The 16430-nt window shown below is 41.7% G+C and overlaps 1 protein-coding gene across 1 annotated transcript in view; it reads right to left on the reverse strand.

The window, feature by feature from the left end:
• COL23A1 (collagen type XXIII alpha 1 chain) overlaps positions 1–16430 on the reverse strand; it is a 184165-nt gene that overhangs the window by 56185 nt on the left and 111550 nt on the right. The window contains exon 3 of the mRNA XM_085073631.1: positions 1039–1083. Coding sequence (XP_084929757.1) covers positions 1039–1083 — 45 coding nt within the window. The remainder of the gene's footprint in view (positions 1–1038; positions 1084–16430) is intronic.

Here is a 16430-nt window from a genome sequence, read left to right on the forward strand (position 1 = left end):
GCAAGAGGCAACAGAGAACAGAATTCAGCCTCCTCACTAAATGAAAATCCACCTGGCTCCTGTTCATTCTCTCAATGTTCAAGAACCCAAGAGTGAGATTTAAAATCTCATACACTGCTTTCTGGTACACTGAGGCAATCCCAAAACCTGCATGGCTTTCTGGGTACATCCCTGTCTGTTTTCCTCAGAAAGAGCCATTCCAGCTGCATCTCTCCCTTCTCCAGCAGCACTCAGAGCCAACAGCAGAATGCTAACAGCACCTCTGTCCAGCTGAAACAGGGTCTGTCCTTTCATATTCAAAGCCGGGGCAGAAACGCCAAACCTCACTAGACACACCCCAATGACAGAAACAGAATTACAGTCAGCTCCAATGAAAAGCCCCAGCAAGGCTGCTCTGTGGTTTCACCCAGGCTGAGGGCACAGTGATGATTAGGTTGTGCCCAAGGGTTGGTGATCCCTGAATCCCAAATGCAGGTATCACCACCCTATGGCTGGCAGGCAATGGATGGACACTTCCACGTGCAGAGCACAGCCAGTGCACACCTCCCATCTCACATGGCTGGGGATTCCCTATTTCTGTGTAATTCACTGTGCCTCTCCAGTGCTGGATGGGGCAGTGAAAGGGCTGAGTTTTGCAAGGAGAAATGGAGGGATGGATAAAACTTGTGACAGCAATGGGTGTTTTGAGTGGGATTTTCTTGTGGCTTTTTTTTGTTTTGGTTGGTTGCATGGTTTTTTCCTTTAATTTTTTATTTGTCTTTGAGTTTTACAGTTTAGGGGGGTGGTGGGTTTTTTAGGTGTTTTTGTTGTTTTTTTGTTTGGTTTTTTTGTTTGATCGGGGTTTTTTTTGTTTTTGTTTTTGGGGTTTTTTGTTTGCTTGTTTTTTTATTTTTCTTTTTAATAAAACCCTTCATATCCAGCACAAAGGATGTAGGAATCCCCTGTTCCACAGCCTGTAAGATGGACTGGTGCCATTACCCAGAGGGTCCCAGTGACACCCCCAGGGCCCTGAGTGCCATCGGGGTGGGTGATGCTTACCAGGCTCTCCTCGCCGGCCAGGCTTCCCTCGCCTCCCCGGGGGCCCTGTGGGAAGCAGAGAGCACAGAGTTAGTGATGCCCATGGGCAGCAAGTTCAGGAGAGTATCTACCCCTGTCCTTCCCTTTGAACCCATCTCATGCCTTCCCCCTTTTCCCAAATACCAAAACAATTAGCATGCTGCACATCTGAAATACCACACTTTTCCCCCACAACATAATTTTGGTGAAAAACAATAAGATCAGACTCCTAGGCAAGCTGGGAAGCAGGTTTTGAAGTTATTAGTATTGCTTACATAGTAGAGAACCCCAGGTCTAATATGAGCCAAAATTCTGGAAAAGAACCTTTGCTGAGTGGGTGGCATTGCTGCTCAGTCCCTGCATGCTGAAAATGACTGTTACAGGCTTGCAAATCACAATATTGGAAGTATTAAAGTGAGGAACACAAACCTCTTGGTACTAATCATTATCTAGCTCAGAGCTTCTTCTGCACAGACTGCTAACACAGCCTAGATCTGGTCATGCATTTATGGTTTCAGTCTTAAAGCTTGTTTGTATTCTTACCCTACTAGGCAGCAAAGGCTAAGGGATCAGTAAAGTGATAAAAATTACAAAATACCCTTAACAAATGAAAAAAGAGCACTCAGACAAACACAGATGCAGAACAATGCTCCAGCACAGGTAGAGCATCCACGTCCCTGGCAAAGCTATAACACCATGTCCTTCATGCCAGTGTGTTGCAGTCAGGAATTCCTGCCTGGCAACTGAGAGCATCACTTCTCCCACAACATCTGCACAGCCAGGCTGGAAGAAAAATTCCCTTTTTGCAGCCTTCTGCAGCAGGTCAGCCAGCTCTGGTGGAGCATTTACTGAGTGACAGCAACATTAACAAAAAGCAAGAACTCGTTTTTTATCTGTGAAACAACACTGCTCCCTCTCATTTCTGCTGGAAAAGGATGATAAACAAAGATCATTAAATATTTCTGCACTCCTATCACAATTTCTCCTGTTGCATAAACATTTCTGTGCTCAAATGTGCAACTCATCTCCAGAATTTCAGCCACAGCGTGGAGTTGTCCTCTTTGAAGTTTGGATACACTGTCCAGCACTCCCCCTGCCCAGCCCACCAGAGAGCTGCAGCAGAACCCCTGCCTTCACTGGGGCTCCAGAGCCCCAAATCCCACTTGTTCCCTAGCTATGGGATTGGCAACCTGTAGACAGAACCCCAGAGACCCTCACAAGGATTGGTAAGAAATGTCTCTCCCAACTCCCTAAACAACTCGCTCACAAGTCTCAAGGGAAGAGATAATATAACCCAACAAATAAACATTTTCAGTCTCCTTAATTCTTGAAAGCACATTAGAGCCAGGAGAAAGTTTTACTCCCTCCATCCCCAAGTCAAGCTGCTTTGGAGAGGAACCACAGCTCTGATGAACACCTTTTTCAGCCTTGGAGATCAGTTCTGAATGAGCAATTAAAGCCTCTCTACCTGCCCCACGCTCTTGGCTAATTTTGGGGGTCTGACCCCCAGGCAGAGCTGAACCCCAGCAGCTTTAACTTTCCCTCAGGGTGCAGGGGGTGCTTTAAACACCAGCCTTGCTCCATCCTTCCCTGCCTTTCCACTGGCTCCCCTCTGGGTTGGTTAAAGTGGCTCTCTCAGTAACCATTTTGCTTTATCTGCTGCTGGCGGTAGGCAGAAAGCACAGGGTGCTTCTTAGGGAGGAGGAAATGTCCTAATGATGGTGTGGAGAGGGAGGCCAAGTATTTAAGCAAGGGAGTAATGAGTTGGTAGTGATGGTTTTAGGCAGCTTAAAGGAGGGTTGATATCCAAGGCTGAATGCACAGAGCTCTCACAGAAAGCTTAGGCTGGAGCCATTCAGCTGAGAACAGGAAAAACCTGCAAGAAACCAAAGATTTTGTATAAAAAGGGAACTTAATATCAGGTTTTGGGGTTTTTTGGGTTTAAGGGATTTCCTAATACTTCACACCACATGGGGAAAAATTGACTCTTGCCTACACCAACACAGGCTGTCCAGAGAGATGGTAGATATCCCATCCCTGGAAACATTCAAAGTCAGATGGGATGGAGCTTTGACTGACCTGATCCAACTGAAGATGTCCATGCTCACTGCAGGGGCATTGGACTCAATATTATTTAAAGGCCCCATCCAACCCAAACCATTTAGTGATCTTAAAATCCTTTCCCTCCAGCCTTCCAGGAAATCTGTAAAGTAGGTGCAGCATTTGGAATTACAAATATATTTGATAGATATTGCATGTGGCAAGCATGAGATAAACCAAAATTCAGAGGGGAAAAAATTAAAAATCCATTCTCATCTGTTTTCCTCACTGTTTTTATCTGAAAGCAATTTGGTTTCAAGAAAAAAAAAAAAAAGTAGCATTTTGGAAACCACATTTAGAACCCTGCTGCCATTCAGTAGCTGGGTTAGGAAATGTCTCTGAGGAGAGAAAATTTTGGTGGTAATTAAAAGGAAAAATATCAAACCCAGTATTTACTTTGGACAAGAGCTTCAAGTGTCAATCCTGTGATGCAGATGTGGGTGAGCAGGACTGAGACCTCCTGGCTCCCACAGGGCAGCACGTGGGAGCAACCCAGCAGTCATTAATGCCATCTGCAGCCTCAGACTCTGCAGATGTGATAAAGTCTGTGGTCTGCACAATTGGAAATTATTCTTTTAGCAATTTTTAGCCTACTCTGGGGGCTCAGCTTTGGATACTGCTTAATGAACTGGGCATGAAGCTAATCCACCTTATGCCTCTCATTTTCAACCCCTTTAAGAAACTACAAAGGAAATCAGGGAGGCCTGGGAATTTGCTTGGAGATAAATGTTCCCTGTAAACTGTTACCTAATGACTCCCTCTCCCAAGACCTCGCAGTCTGATGCTTGTTCAATATAATTAAGATTTATGTTGCATTAAAGTAAATTGGGCAATAGCCGAGTCTGTTCTTCTAACTGTGCCAGCCCCACTGTATCAGTCCTGGGAGTCCTTTATTTACATTGTTATGAAAGAGTTTTGGAGAGAAGAATGAATACTAAGCATAACAGTCTATTTTTAAACAACTTGTCACGTTCAAGCTAAACAGCCGTAATCCAGAGCATAATATGCAATTTCTGACAACACTCTATGTTTCCCAGGAAGATGATAGATTTAGTAACCCAAAGACAAAGAAAGAGAATGAAATACATTGCTTTTTGAAAATATTATGAGGAAGAGATGATGGATGTACCTAAAGAATAGCTCCTCAGAAACAAGGTAAAAAGTTCACAGTAAACACTCACAATTGCTGTGCAGCAGCCACTTATGTCATCTACTGTGGGCAAGTAAATGAAATATGAAAATCAACATCACTTCATAGTTCTCATAAAATGTGAAAAGCCAAACCCATGTACTTGTCCACAGTACAGTAAATAACCTTTCTTTGAGCTAATTTACCCATTGCAAATTGGGCTGCTCAATGAACACCATAATCCATCAACACCAGGAGAACAGGTCTATGGCACTGTGTGTGTTTAATGTCATTTTACCCCTCCTAGTTAAACCAAGCCTGGTTCCTGACCCATGTTCCATGGCTGGGAGGCTGTGTTGGTGCCTCCCATCCCTTCAGCTGGGTGAGTAAACTTCTGTCTGGGAAAATTACTGTTTGGCATAAAGTAAAATCAATGTTTGTAGAGGACAAAGTGAGTTTAAAATGTTAGCAAGGAAGAGAGTCCAGCAAAATCTCGCTGAATACCAATATTTTTTTAAATGTTATGCCAGTGAAGCACATTTTACCCAAGAACTTGCAGCACCAATTTGTGCCCTTCCCCTACACATAACCCTTTTCTCCTGAGAACATTTACACAGATGTGTTCCCTAAATCTAGGTCCATCTCTTCCTTCAAGTCATGTGCTGCTGAGGCTCTCAGGGACATTTTTTTTTAATGTTGATCCAAAGACGTAGTTGGGAACAGCATTTTTTTTTCAAGGTTTTTTTCAAGTAAAAACCTTGGCCAAGTGAAGTGAAGACCTATCTTAGTAGATCTTTAAACCAGAGGGTTTTCCCCTTGCATGCTTGATGCAGTGAGCTAAGCATGTTGTGAACTCTCAATCATAAATATTAAGGTTACTTTTAGGGCCCTATTTTCTGGAGGAGCTCATATCCAACACATTGTGCTCTAACATGGTATTAAGTATTACACCAATTTTACACCACTCATGTGGTTGCACTTAAATTCTTTTTTTTTTCTTCTTTTATGAGCTTCAAATGGTTTAACTTGTTTCCCCTTCTTCCCTTTTGGCATTTTTCAAGTTGCTTTCAATAGCTCAGCATTTTTTTCAGTTAAAAAAGAATCAACCAGAAGAATGGCTTGAACAAATTGGTTGGTTCAGCCACTCTCAAAAAGCAGATTTTTTTTTTTTCATATGGCTTCACTTAGAAGGAAGGAGAACTCTGCAGCAGAGCACTGTGGGGTCTGGTATCAAGCACGAGGAAATCGTGGCTCTGGCTTAGCTGGCTGTTCCTGCACAAAGGCCAATTTTCTTTCCTGTTCCCTGAGGAAAAGGTTTCTGGTTCATGGGCAGAAGTCAGATGCTGCGATGCTTGCTCAGCTGATACTCATCAGGTATTCAAGTCAGGCTGCAGCTCCGAGACAACAGATCTGAGATTAAACAGTTTTGGGTCACAACACTTTGTGTGAACCTTTTTTGGCTTCGGATTCCAACAGACCCAAAGACTCAAAGCAAATACCAGACGCAGATTGGAAACATGCAGCACCTACAGTCTGCAGAAGTTGTACAAATAAAACAACAAAAAAAAAGGTAATATCTAGATTCATTTCAAATTTGGCCCAAGTGCCCCAAAAGCTGTCTGAAATCCTGGGCTACGTTTTATGCTAGGAAAAACCACCCAGAAAGCAACCTCTAGTTGTTAGCTGGGAGAGCTCCTTGCAGTTCCACAGGTGATCCAGTTGCTTTCAAGGTACAAAAGAAGCAAGAAATTGTTTTCCTCCTTAGACCTTCAAAAGCATCTTCCTCACAATGCACCGGGGAGCTGTGCTCAACCTCAGGGAAAAAACATCACTCCAGGAGCCAAACTGGAATATTGTTTCTATGGGAATAATAAAGGGCAATTTTTAAAATGTTTTTACTAATGCACCTCAGGACCTCAGCACTAAAGGTTTACAGCCTCAAACTCTTCTTTACCTAGAGCTAAGCTAAAATGGAGGATATCCCCAAAATGAGGCATATCCAGGAGGGCATGAGGTGCAGTTTTAAATGAAAAACAAGATGTAGCAGAGAAAATCCAAGCCCCAAATCTAACATTCAGCAGCACCCATAAAACCTGCACACAAGGTGTAGTAGCTTGAGACAACAAAATGTTTCAAGAGCAGGGAGAAATTTAGGTGGTTTTTAACTGCAGTCAGAGAAGTTCCCTCTTATCCTGAGCAGATGCTCATTGCAAAAGAAATAAAAATAAAATTCAAGCTCACTCAAAGTGTGAAATTATACACGAACACCCACTGAAACCAAAGCTCTAATTATGCTCCATTTAAAACAACCAAGATGTTGCCTCTCGCTCCATAGTCTGGATTCCCCACCACCACCTCTAAACTATTTTTTTCTTTTTTTCCCACACCCAGAGACAGTTTCTTCAAACAGTCAAGTGCATACAGCTCTTTTGTTTAGTCATCAGGGCACGAAGATAAACTGAATCTGAGATATAAATTAAGAAGTGACTGGAATAAAGCCACGATTGCACTCACATCAAACATGGGATTTTTCTTCTCTTGTTATGGCTGGTCTTACTCAGGCCATTTCCAGATAATACACTGGCACAGCTGCAGTGCAGGGCAGGAGCAGATGTTTTCAGCATACCCCTCTCTATTTTTAAAACAAGAGGATGCATATTTTGGCAGCTGTGCGGGTTGCTATATGCAAGGTAAAAAAGTTTTCATGGCAGATTTCAGTTTTCCACATCTGCACTGAGACAGCTGCTTCAAGTCCTGGACAGAGATGGGAACTTTGAACATCTTTCAGAAAATGTCTATGCACAAACACGCACACTTACTTGGTTTCATGTTTCTTTACTAGAACAGTGACCAGCTCTGTTCATTGTCCCCATATGCTCCTACACACTTAAAACACTTAGAAAGATTTAAAAAAACATTCAGGTCACAATCTCTTCATTTCACTGGTTAGGCAAGTCAGACATAGTTGTGTCCACGTGAATCTGAAAAATGAACACAGACTGATTTTCTTCTATGGATACAGCCTAGAAAAATCCATGTAGTGACAGAGCTGGGGAAAAGAAATGATGCCAAACTCACACTGCATTTGACTGAAATTCATGATCCTTATATTACCTTCAGCACTTAACTGAAAGCAGCACTGCCCAGAACAGATGAGCAAAGAGACACTCTCTAGGTCTTTTTCCTGTCCAAATTTCTGACACAAAGTCACCTCTGAGAAGAATCAAGAAGTCATCAGCAATAGATTGATTCAGCAGATGAAGATGATAATTGCTCTACTTGAATCACTAAATCTGCCTGATGAAACACCAACCTGTTTACCAACACAAGGAGCAGATGCACATCTCAGGAGCACCTCTACAGCATGAGGTAGTTGAGTATTTCTTGCAGAAACAAGACAATTTTCTTTTTTATTATGAACTGCAAGACACTTCTGTAAGGTAAGGAAGACAACGAAGCACTTATTTCTTCCTTCAGCTTTCAGTTGCAATCTCACATTTAAACAAGTTTGACATGCTGGATTACAAAATCTCTTGTGAAACGTTCAGATCTGACACAAAGTACTTGGGTTTTGATGAATTGCATCTTTGGAGCACGGAAGTACTCAAAGCTAATGCGTCTTATCTGCAATCAGAATTAGCCATTCCAGAGCCAAGATCCCACAGAGAAAAAAAAATAAAATAAAATACTCTTTGTCATTTTCAATACATGAAAAATTAGAAGAGAAACCAGCAAGTCAAGACTTTGAGAGCAGCTGAATAACATGATATCTAGAGAAGAACCCACTAACTATAGAGAAGTGTATATATTGGAGACTTTAAGCAAAAAATAACTATTTAAACGTTATTCTCACACTTGCAGACATAGTCCATGGATAATGCCCCTTCTGGCAGGATTTTCCACCCTCATTGTTTCCCAGTTTCCTCAGAAGAGGAGCACAAGCTGCCATGTGCAAACCATAAAGCATCCAAGGGATGGGGCCAAGCACATCCTAAGAACACTCCCACAACCATCACACTCGTATCACCAACAGAATTTGCTTCCATGTTACAAATCAAATTCAACATAAAAATCAAAGTTTTCCTGTTTCCAGACTCATCCAACACTGCACTTACATGTGACTATTTCAGCATCTCTAAAAAATCTGCTAAACTCTTCCTCCTGTGGTCTTCAAAAAGAAACATTTGTCTCCTGTGTAACCCTCTCTGCACCCCAAATCTCCTGCATGCAGAAGGCATTTTCTCCATCTTTGTAAGAACTATCTTGTTTTCTACACCTTATTCCACAAGCATCATCATCTTTAAAATGAGAGATCAGGGATAGCCTGTCAAGCAAATATGAAGTCAGCTTCTGGAGCTGTTTCTACTTCCATTATCTGCATTAACCCTTGACCAGGGCTATATGATGCCATATGCTTCAAAAGACAGGGAAAAAGCACATCTCAGTGAAACAGAAAACCCAAGCAAAATGCAAACAGCAAAATCCCCTCCATGTGGATGAAGCCTTGTAAAACACAGGTAAAAGCTGTAGAAAACAAAACTAAAAATCACATTATTTGATCACAATGATAGCAGTGTCACACAAATAAACAGCTGCAAGTTACAGATACTAACAAAGTTGTCTGTTTCAAAATAATTTTACCCAATATAAAACATCCAGTGAAATTCCCACTGTTTTCAACAGGGTTAAGTGATGGAAGATAGACACAGGTGATCCTCCTCCCAGACAGTCAAAATTAAATTGATGTGTGAATTCACTCTGCCCTGAATTATCCAACCAGCAGTTAATCTAAGAATCAGACTCATTTAGGTTGGAAAAGACAGCTAAGATCATTAAATCCCACTATTTACCCAGCACTGCTAAGTCCCTAAACCATGTCCCCTAAATACCATAAAAAGAAAGCAGACCATCTGCAAGCAGAGAGTTGCTGACCCAAGGAAAAAAAAATTTAAAAAAAGAGAAAATAAAATCTTCTGTCTTTTAAGTAGAAAAGAATTCAGTAACAATGCAAACTTGTAAATACAAAATATACATGCCTCAAATGTCCTCATTTTCAGCTTCTATTAAAATAAGGAATTTTTAGAACAAGAATGTAAATCTCATTTTGCCCTGAGATGAATAAGGCTGGGGTCACCCTGAGATTTCTCTGGGTAGAGCTAAGGCTGTCACCATCGTGGGAGAGGACATGACATTTCTTGGCCTATGGATTTTTCTTCTCCCATCTGCTAATATGTTTGCAATAAATCTTACAGGGACTTAAGCTCTAGCTGTCCATTTAGAGCACAACTCAAATTCTTTGGAAATTATAACCTTTTGTGAAAGGGCAAGTGCATAACTGTATATTTCAGGGATATAGTCTCTGCCTAACGGTGTGGGATATTGTGTCTTTCATAACTAGAAAAGTTCTCTCCTTTGCAGAATTTCCAGGCAGGGAAAGCCTGGAGAGCAGCTGATGAAGAGCACAGCAAAAGTAGAAGAAAAAGACTGAGAAGATCTGAGGGGAAAAAAGAGCAAAGTAAATCAAAAGGCAAAAAGAGTCTTCAAGTGCAATAAAATATCTCTACACATCATGTTGGACCAGCCTTGCAAGGAGGGACCTTCCTACTTGAGATACCTCCTGGAGGACTGGAGGTGAGAAGTCTACTCTTAACCTTGGGGAAGCTTCCCATGTCAGGGTTGAAATTATATTAGGAAAAAAAAAAAGGCAAATGAAGTGATTCCAGTCCAGAGCAGCAGAAACAATATACTTTGTTCTCACAAATTGGGACCAGGTAGGTTGGCACAAGGTCTTTGGCAAAGAAACAATTTAGCCTCAAATTTGAGACCAGAGCAATAGCATTAGATCACTTACTCAGACTTAAGTTGTGAGCAGCTGTTTGGCTTTTATTTCACACAAAAGCTTATACTGTAAAAGGAATTCCTGGCCCACATTCAGATGCTATATTTGCTCATAAGCAGTGTTTCTCATTTGAGTCCTGATAATGCAATGAAATCAGTGATGAAAAATTTTTTGCAGAAGAGATGCAGAAGAAAAAAATAGCAAAAAAAAGCATTTCTTTAAAAATGTTTGGGTCTTGTTGTTTGTTAAAATGAGCTACTTCTTTTTTTAACTGAGCATATAATTAAAAATGTCTTCTCTCCCTGCTGACCTTAGGCAAACACCAGACTATGTGTAAACAATTTGCTTTCCCACCCATATGAGATCCTTCCAACAAAGGAATACATGAAGTTTAATGAAAAATACACTTTCCATTCTATAGGCAGGACCAGCACATGCTACAGCCATATTCACTCCCTAGGAAAAACACTGTGTTTCCTGTAGCAAGTGTGAATGATCAAAACAATATAATCCCTTTTACTGCCGTGTACCTGACCTACATTGCACAGCTTCCAGCAGAATTAAGCTGAGGCAGTCACAGTTAAAATTGCCAGATGAGGCCTAAATGGCCACACTTATAAGCTTTAATAAATAAAAGCAATTAATTACTAACTTAAGAGCAGCATTTGTGTCTGCATTTAAAGAATTAGGCTTCCAGCCATAATGCTAATCCATGTCAAGTCTGAATTCAATTAACAAGCAGGAACAGGATGGCTAATACAAAGGAACTGATTGGAAAAAAAAAAGAAAAAACCAGAATAAAATCAAAGTGCACTTTCAGGCTGGGTACAGGCAATCATTGCACAAGCCTCTGGGCAACCCCATGAAATATAAAAGTATGCCAGAATTTAATTACAACTTCCACCAGAAAGCAAGACAGCCCCAACCTAAGATACCTGGCCATGTGAAACCTCCCTTTGGCCATGCCCAGCCCTGCATGAGCAGGCTGCAGAGACCAGAGGCTGAAGGAGCAATCACTCCAGGCTGGGAATGTGAATGCTAAAGGTTTTGGTTAGCAATGAGATGAGTTTAAAACAGCTGTAGGAAAATCAGAATTAAAAAAAGAGATGTATCAGCACATATAAAAACAGAGTTAAGATAGCAGAGAGCCTGCTGACACTTCTCTGGCACATGCCATGCCTCGGGGGTGGTTGGCTGGAGGTGGGGAACAGGTGCAATTAGTGAAATGGGATGAGCCAACACTCAATTTTGCAAAGGCAAGCTCTGTTATAGCCCTTTCTGCCGTGTTCAGAGCCTGCTCTGGCCCAGAATTCAGTGGCAATGGCTGTTTCTATTGAAGTGCAAAGCGGAGATGATTTATTGCTCACACATCTGGGAAATGTTTCAGTAACAAGTTCATTTTAGACCAAAGTCTTCTGGGCCAACGTGTTGCACCACAAGTTGCTCCCAAGCACAAGCCTCGGCCGATGCCTTTCCGAGACACAGGTACAGTGTGGAGCTCTGCAAGTGCACATTAAACCCTCAGATTACCAAAAGGAACACTGTAATTTGCTTAATCAGGTAATTTGCCTACTCAGTGCATCCTATTTGATGACCAGCCTGGTTTATCTGAGCTCACCAGTCTGGCAAACAGCTCAAAAAGCCGTAATGAAGTGACTGACTTTGCTCAGCTGCTTCTTCCAGATGCTTAATTCATTACCAATTACCCAAATGCATCTCTCAGAGGTACTTAGACCATTTGCAGCTCCAGAGTTCCAGTTGTCTATAAAGCAATAGGTCTATAAATTTTATGTGACAGATAAACCTATTTTTTCCCATTTTAAATAAAATATCAGGACCAATAGGACAGAAAGGCAGCAGTGTGGGAGGTGTACAACATATTTCTTTTTTAGTAGCAAAAAGCATCTTGAGGATCAAATGGAAAATTCATATTATTTCTGACAATCTCAAGGTGCAAATTTTTACCTGTGGATACTTGAATTCTGTCATCTGTGTTTTTTAGAGATCAGCTAAACAAATGCTGGATCACCAATTTAACTCCCCAAACGATATCCAGGAAAGGTTCAAAGGTTTAGCAGAGATGAGGTATTGCTGCTCTTTAAACACTGAGATGAGATGAAAAGAAGGAGGCAATTATTCTGAGCAAAGCTATCCAATATGTTACTAAGTTTGGATATGACCATCAGTTTCCACTTGCATTTTAAAGAGTCCAAGTTTGAGAAAAACTGTGCAAAACATGGTGGAAGAAGGAAACCAAGCCAGAAAAATATGAAAGGGAAAGACAAGAAGCATCTGACTTTCTTTTGGTTTGGTGTTAAGGACAAGTGCAGTGGTGTGACCATACAGACCCAGGAGGGACAGCAGGACCTCCTGGCACAGTAAGGGACAAAACAGAATCAATGAGTAGGACTTCACTTCCCAAATATGTTAGTGTGAGACTTCATAGAAGCAATTTATCATTTTATAAGCCTTTTTTCCCCCCAGACCACTACTTTCCCAGTCATGTGCTCTAGGTACTATACAAAGACTTTTTGCCAGCTCTCCAAGTCTACCTTGTTCTTGAAAGACAATAAGAAATGGCAGATTTCTCCTCAAAGTGAAGCAGCAGGATTGGCCTTCATCTTACACTGATTAATATACGATGCCTATTGCTGGATCTTTCCAAGATTTTAACCAAAATCAGACCTGGATTTTAAATGCAACACAATAAGTCAAATCCTGCTTTCAATTTTGCTTGCTGGATTCCAGGATACACTTTTACACTATTGATATCCTGGATGTAATTTCACCTGAGGATGTAAGAGTATTCCAAGAAGAAACCTTGAGAGTCTTGCACAAATATAGATATATTGCCACTGAATTCTGAAATGGAGTTAAATGAAGCCTTTGAAAGGACAGTTAACCACATATTGAAGTGTAGCAGATGGAAATTAACACTGAAAGTAGGAAAAAAGGAAAAAGCATGCTGGTAGGAGTCACAGGATTACAGTGTTTTCAAACCACTGCTTCAGATGGTGCTTTTTCTCCCAACAGATGAAAATTTTCTAGGACATCTGGCTCACTCCTCCAAGAACTGTGTTGTGTAATGTGATTATTCATCAATATTCATAATCAGCCTTTCAGCATTTACTGCATCCATAGCTGAATAATGCAGAGCCCCTTTGTGTTGCAGGCCAGGACTTCGAGGGATTTAGAGAGTACTGAGCCATGAAGCTCAGTCTGAAGCTGAAACCAAATCCCAGCATTTCCACACATTGTAGGCTTCAGAAAACATTCCAAAAATTCCCACCCTAAGAAGAGAAATACCTATAGATCCAACAGAGTTTTATAGAAACTAAATATGGTTCTGTAGAACGAAAGAAAGAACTTAGAATAACAAAAAATGGCATTTCCCATTCCCCCTCCTCACCTCCCAAATTGTTAAAAAGTCTGAGAATCCACTCTGGGTTTGGATTTTCCAGATGATTAGAACAACCAGAAAGCCAGAGTAAATTCCCAAAGTACATTTTGCTTTCCAACCATGTATCCACATTATCTTAGTTCTACTCCCAGTCAGCTCCATCCCCAGCTGTGCATTCCCTGCAAATCCCAGCCCCACCAGCAGCCTGGGCAGCAGGTATTTCACACCACACAGCCTTTGGGAAAAAATGACCCTAAATTAACCTGTTGCAGACCAATGACATCTGCTGAACTGGTGAGCAAGAGGTCCTGTCCCCAGCAGGGACCTCCTGGGCAGCCCTGTGTCCCCAGGAAGCATCTCCAGCCACAAAGGAACCTCATGGGGTTCTTAAGTTGTGTTGTACATCACTGCCACACACATGGGAGTGGCTGCACAGACCCATAGCCAGGAATCCCACTAAAACCAGGGCTACAGTTTGTCCTAAACCAAGCTTTTGCCTGGGAGGGAGATGTTCCCTCACCCCGAGACAGAGGTGCAATAACCCAAGTTTCCTGGGTGAAAGCAAGCTATGAAGAATGACATCTGGTTTCTGCACAACTTGGCTGTCAAACCTCTCTCTTGCTGATGTTTCTGTTTCTTATCTTCTTGCTTGTGTTTGGAGCTCAAACGAGTTCCAGCTGAGTGGAGGAGCTGGCTGCTGCAGGGGTCAGTCCCCAGGCAGGGAACCCATCAGGGCACTTTCCCCATGGCCAGCCCAGTGCTGGGCACCACCCAGTGTGCCACAAGCCTCCCTTCATCTCTATTTCCTCAAAAGTGACCCATAGTCTTCCTCTTGGAGATACAAAAAGGAAAACCTTACTCTCAGTCACAACTCTGCCACTTCTCTCCTTTTCCCAGCTCTCTCTAAAGCCCTCCTGCTGCTGACAAAGATTATTTCCCACCTTCATTTTCTTCTAGCACTGTTGAATTATATGTGTTTACATTTACTGCAGTACCATAGAGCAGAGTAAATTTTGCAAACACTCTGCCTGAATCCATATAATAATAAATCAGATCCTCCAAGAAACTATGTGTCACTTGTATAAAACTGGAATGTTTAAAAAACCCCCCAAATTATAGCAGCTGCTTCCCCCCTCCCTCCAGCAGCTCCTCAGCCACCTCTGAAAGCTGTTTTTGCTCTGACTGACTGGGGGACATCAACAACCCAACACAAGCTGACTGACTGACAAGCCCCTTCCCTTTTAAAACTGATTTTGCTTGGTAAACCATTTAAAATATGTCAAACAGTTCAACTGTTCCCTGTGAAACTACTGCCAGCTCTGTTCCCTCTGGAGAAGGCAATTACCTTATTTATAGGAGTTGGGGAACAAATGCTGAATATCTTTTCCATAATAATTTATTAATTGTTCTCATATTGAAAATTTTACTTTGGTAAAATAAATAAGATCCAGCCTTTGCTCATATTGCCGCATGAAAAATTAATTTTGCAGAAGTAGGGCAGCCCAGGGCAGGAGCCAGCTCTCACTTGTCCTCAAACTGAGTGGGAAACTGCAAAAAGCAGTTAGAAGAAAGTACCTTCACAAGGAGAAAAACAGAAAAGTAAAAGAAAAATAGAGTCCCAGATTACAGATATTCATCACAGTTCACTCTGAGCATTTATTGTGCTATTACAGTTACAGCAACCAGGAGACTTTATCAGTTTTGCAGAGGACAGGCATACAAGGCTCCCATTCCAGACACTGCTATTGGATATACCTACAGGACAACAAAAATGAGTTCCAATAGGAAATGGATGGTAAAAAGAAAAGGATAAACAACAACTCAAGTATGACCATAAATTTCCCATGGTCACTTAACTCTAGCAGTAGTGACTCACTCGGATTTTATGGCACCATTTTACAACCATGAAGGAGAATTGACTCAGTTGTGTAGATGCCACCTCTTTTTTCAGTTCTCAAACCATGAAAAGGTGCCTTTGAAATTTCAAGGGTATGAGTTTTGCCTGTAAAAGCAGAGTTTGATGCTTATGGGAAGGGTAATTTTATGCCTTTACAAAAAGGAAATATTTTAAGCTACAGCAGGAAATTGCAACCAACTAAAGTAAACTGGACACTTGACAATCACTAGAAAATATTTACACTAATATAACTATAACTGCTCAAAGGAAACAAACAAATGCCAGAAACACAACTTAAGTTGATGGAATGAGAAATAAACACAAGAATAATGGATGGGTTCAGCCCAAAACCTCTGTGCACATATGTGGAGCAGTCCTTCCTTCTCCAGTGCTGCTCCTGCATCCCCATCTCCCTGGTCCTCCCCAACAGACTCCTCCGCAGACATACCCTGGGAAATGTGAGTGCCTTCATTTAAGCCATTGTAAACCTCAAAGTTTGGCCCCAAGTTGCCCCACGGGAAGTTTAGATTAGATAGTAAGAATAATTTCTTCACTGAAAGGGTGGTCAGGCATTGAAACAGCTGCCAGGGGAAGCAGTGGAATTGCCATCCTTAGAAGTGTCGAGAAAGTGTGTGAATGTGGCACCTGGGAACATGGTTTAGTGATGGGTTAATGGTTGGACTCAATCTCACAGGTCTCTCCTAACCATAAAAATCCTATGATTCCCTGACTCTAAAGCATTTGCTCATTGGAGGAGGTGATGAGAGCCCATGAGAGAGAAGCAGCTCATGAGGACACTGCAGGAGCTTGACTCCCCTGAACAATATTATGAAAATTATAAGCATTTTTATGTCCATAGAGTCTCAATTTTAAGCAACTGCAAACCTAGTGCTGCTTTGTAATTTCCATGTGGCTGCACCTATGGGGCTGAGGAATCACAGAATGGGTCAGGTGAGAAGGGACCTCTGTGGCTCACCTGGTCCAACCCTCCTGCCCCAGCAGGGTGATC

The sequence above is a fragment of the Lichenostomus cassidix genome, chromosome 13 (genome assembly GCF_008360975.1).
Source record: "Lichenostomus cassidix isolate B80296 chromosome 13, HeHo_3.0, whole genome shotgun sequence".
In the NCBI taxonomy this organism is placed as follows: Eukaryota; Metazoa; Chordata; class Aves; order Passeriformes; family Meliphagidae; genus Lichenostomus; species Lichenostomus cassidix.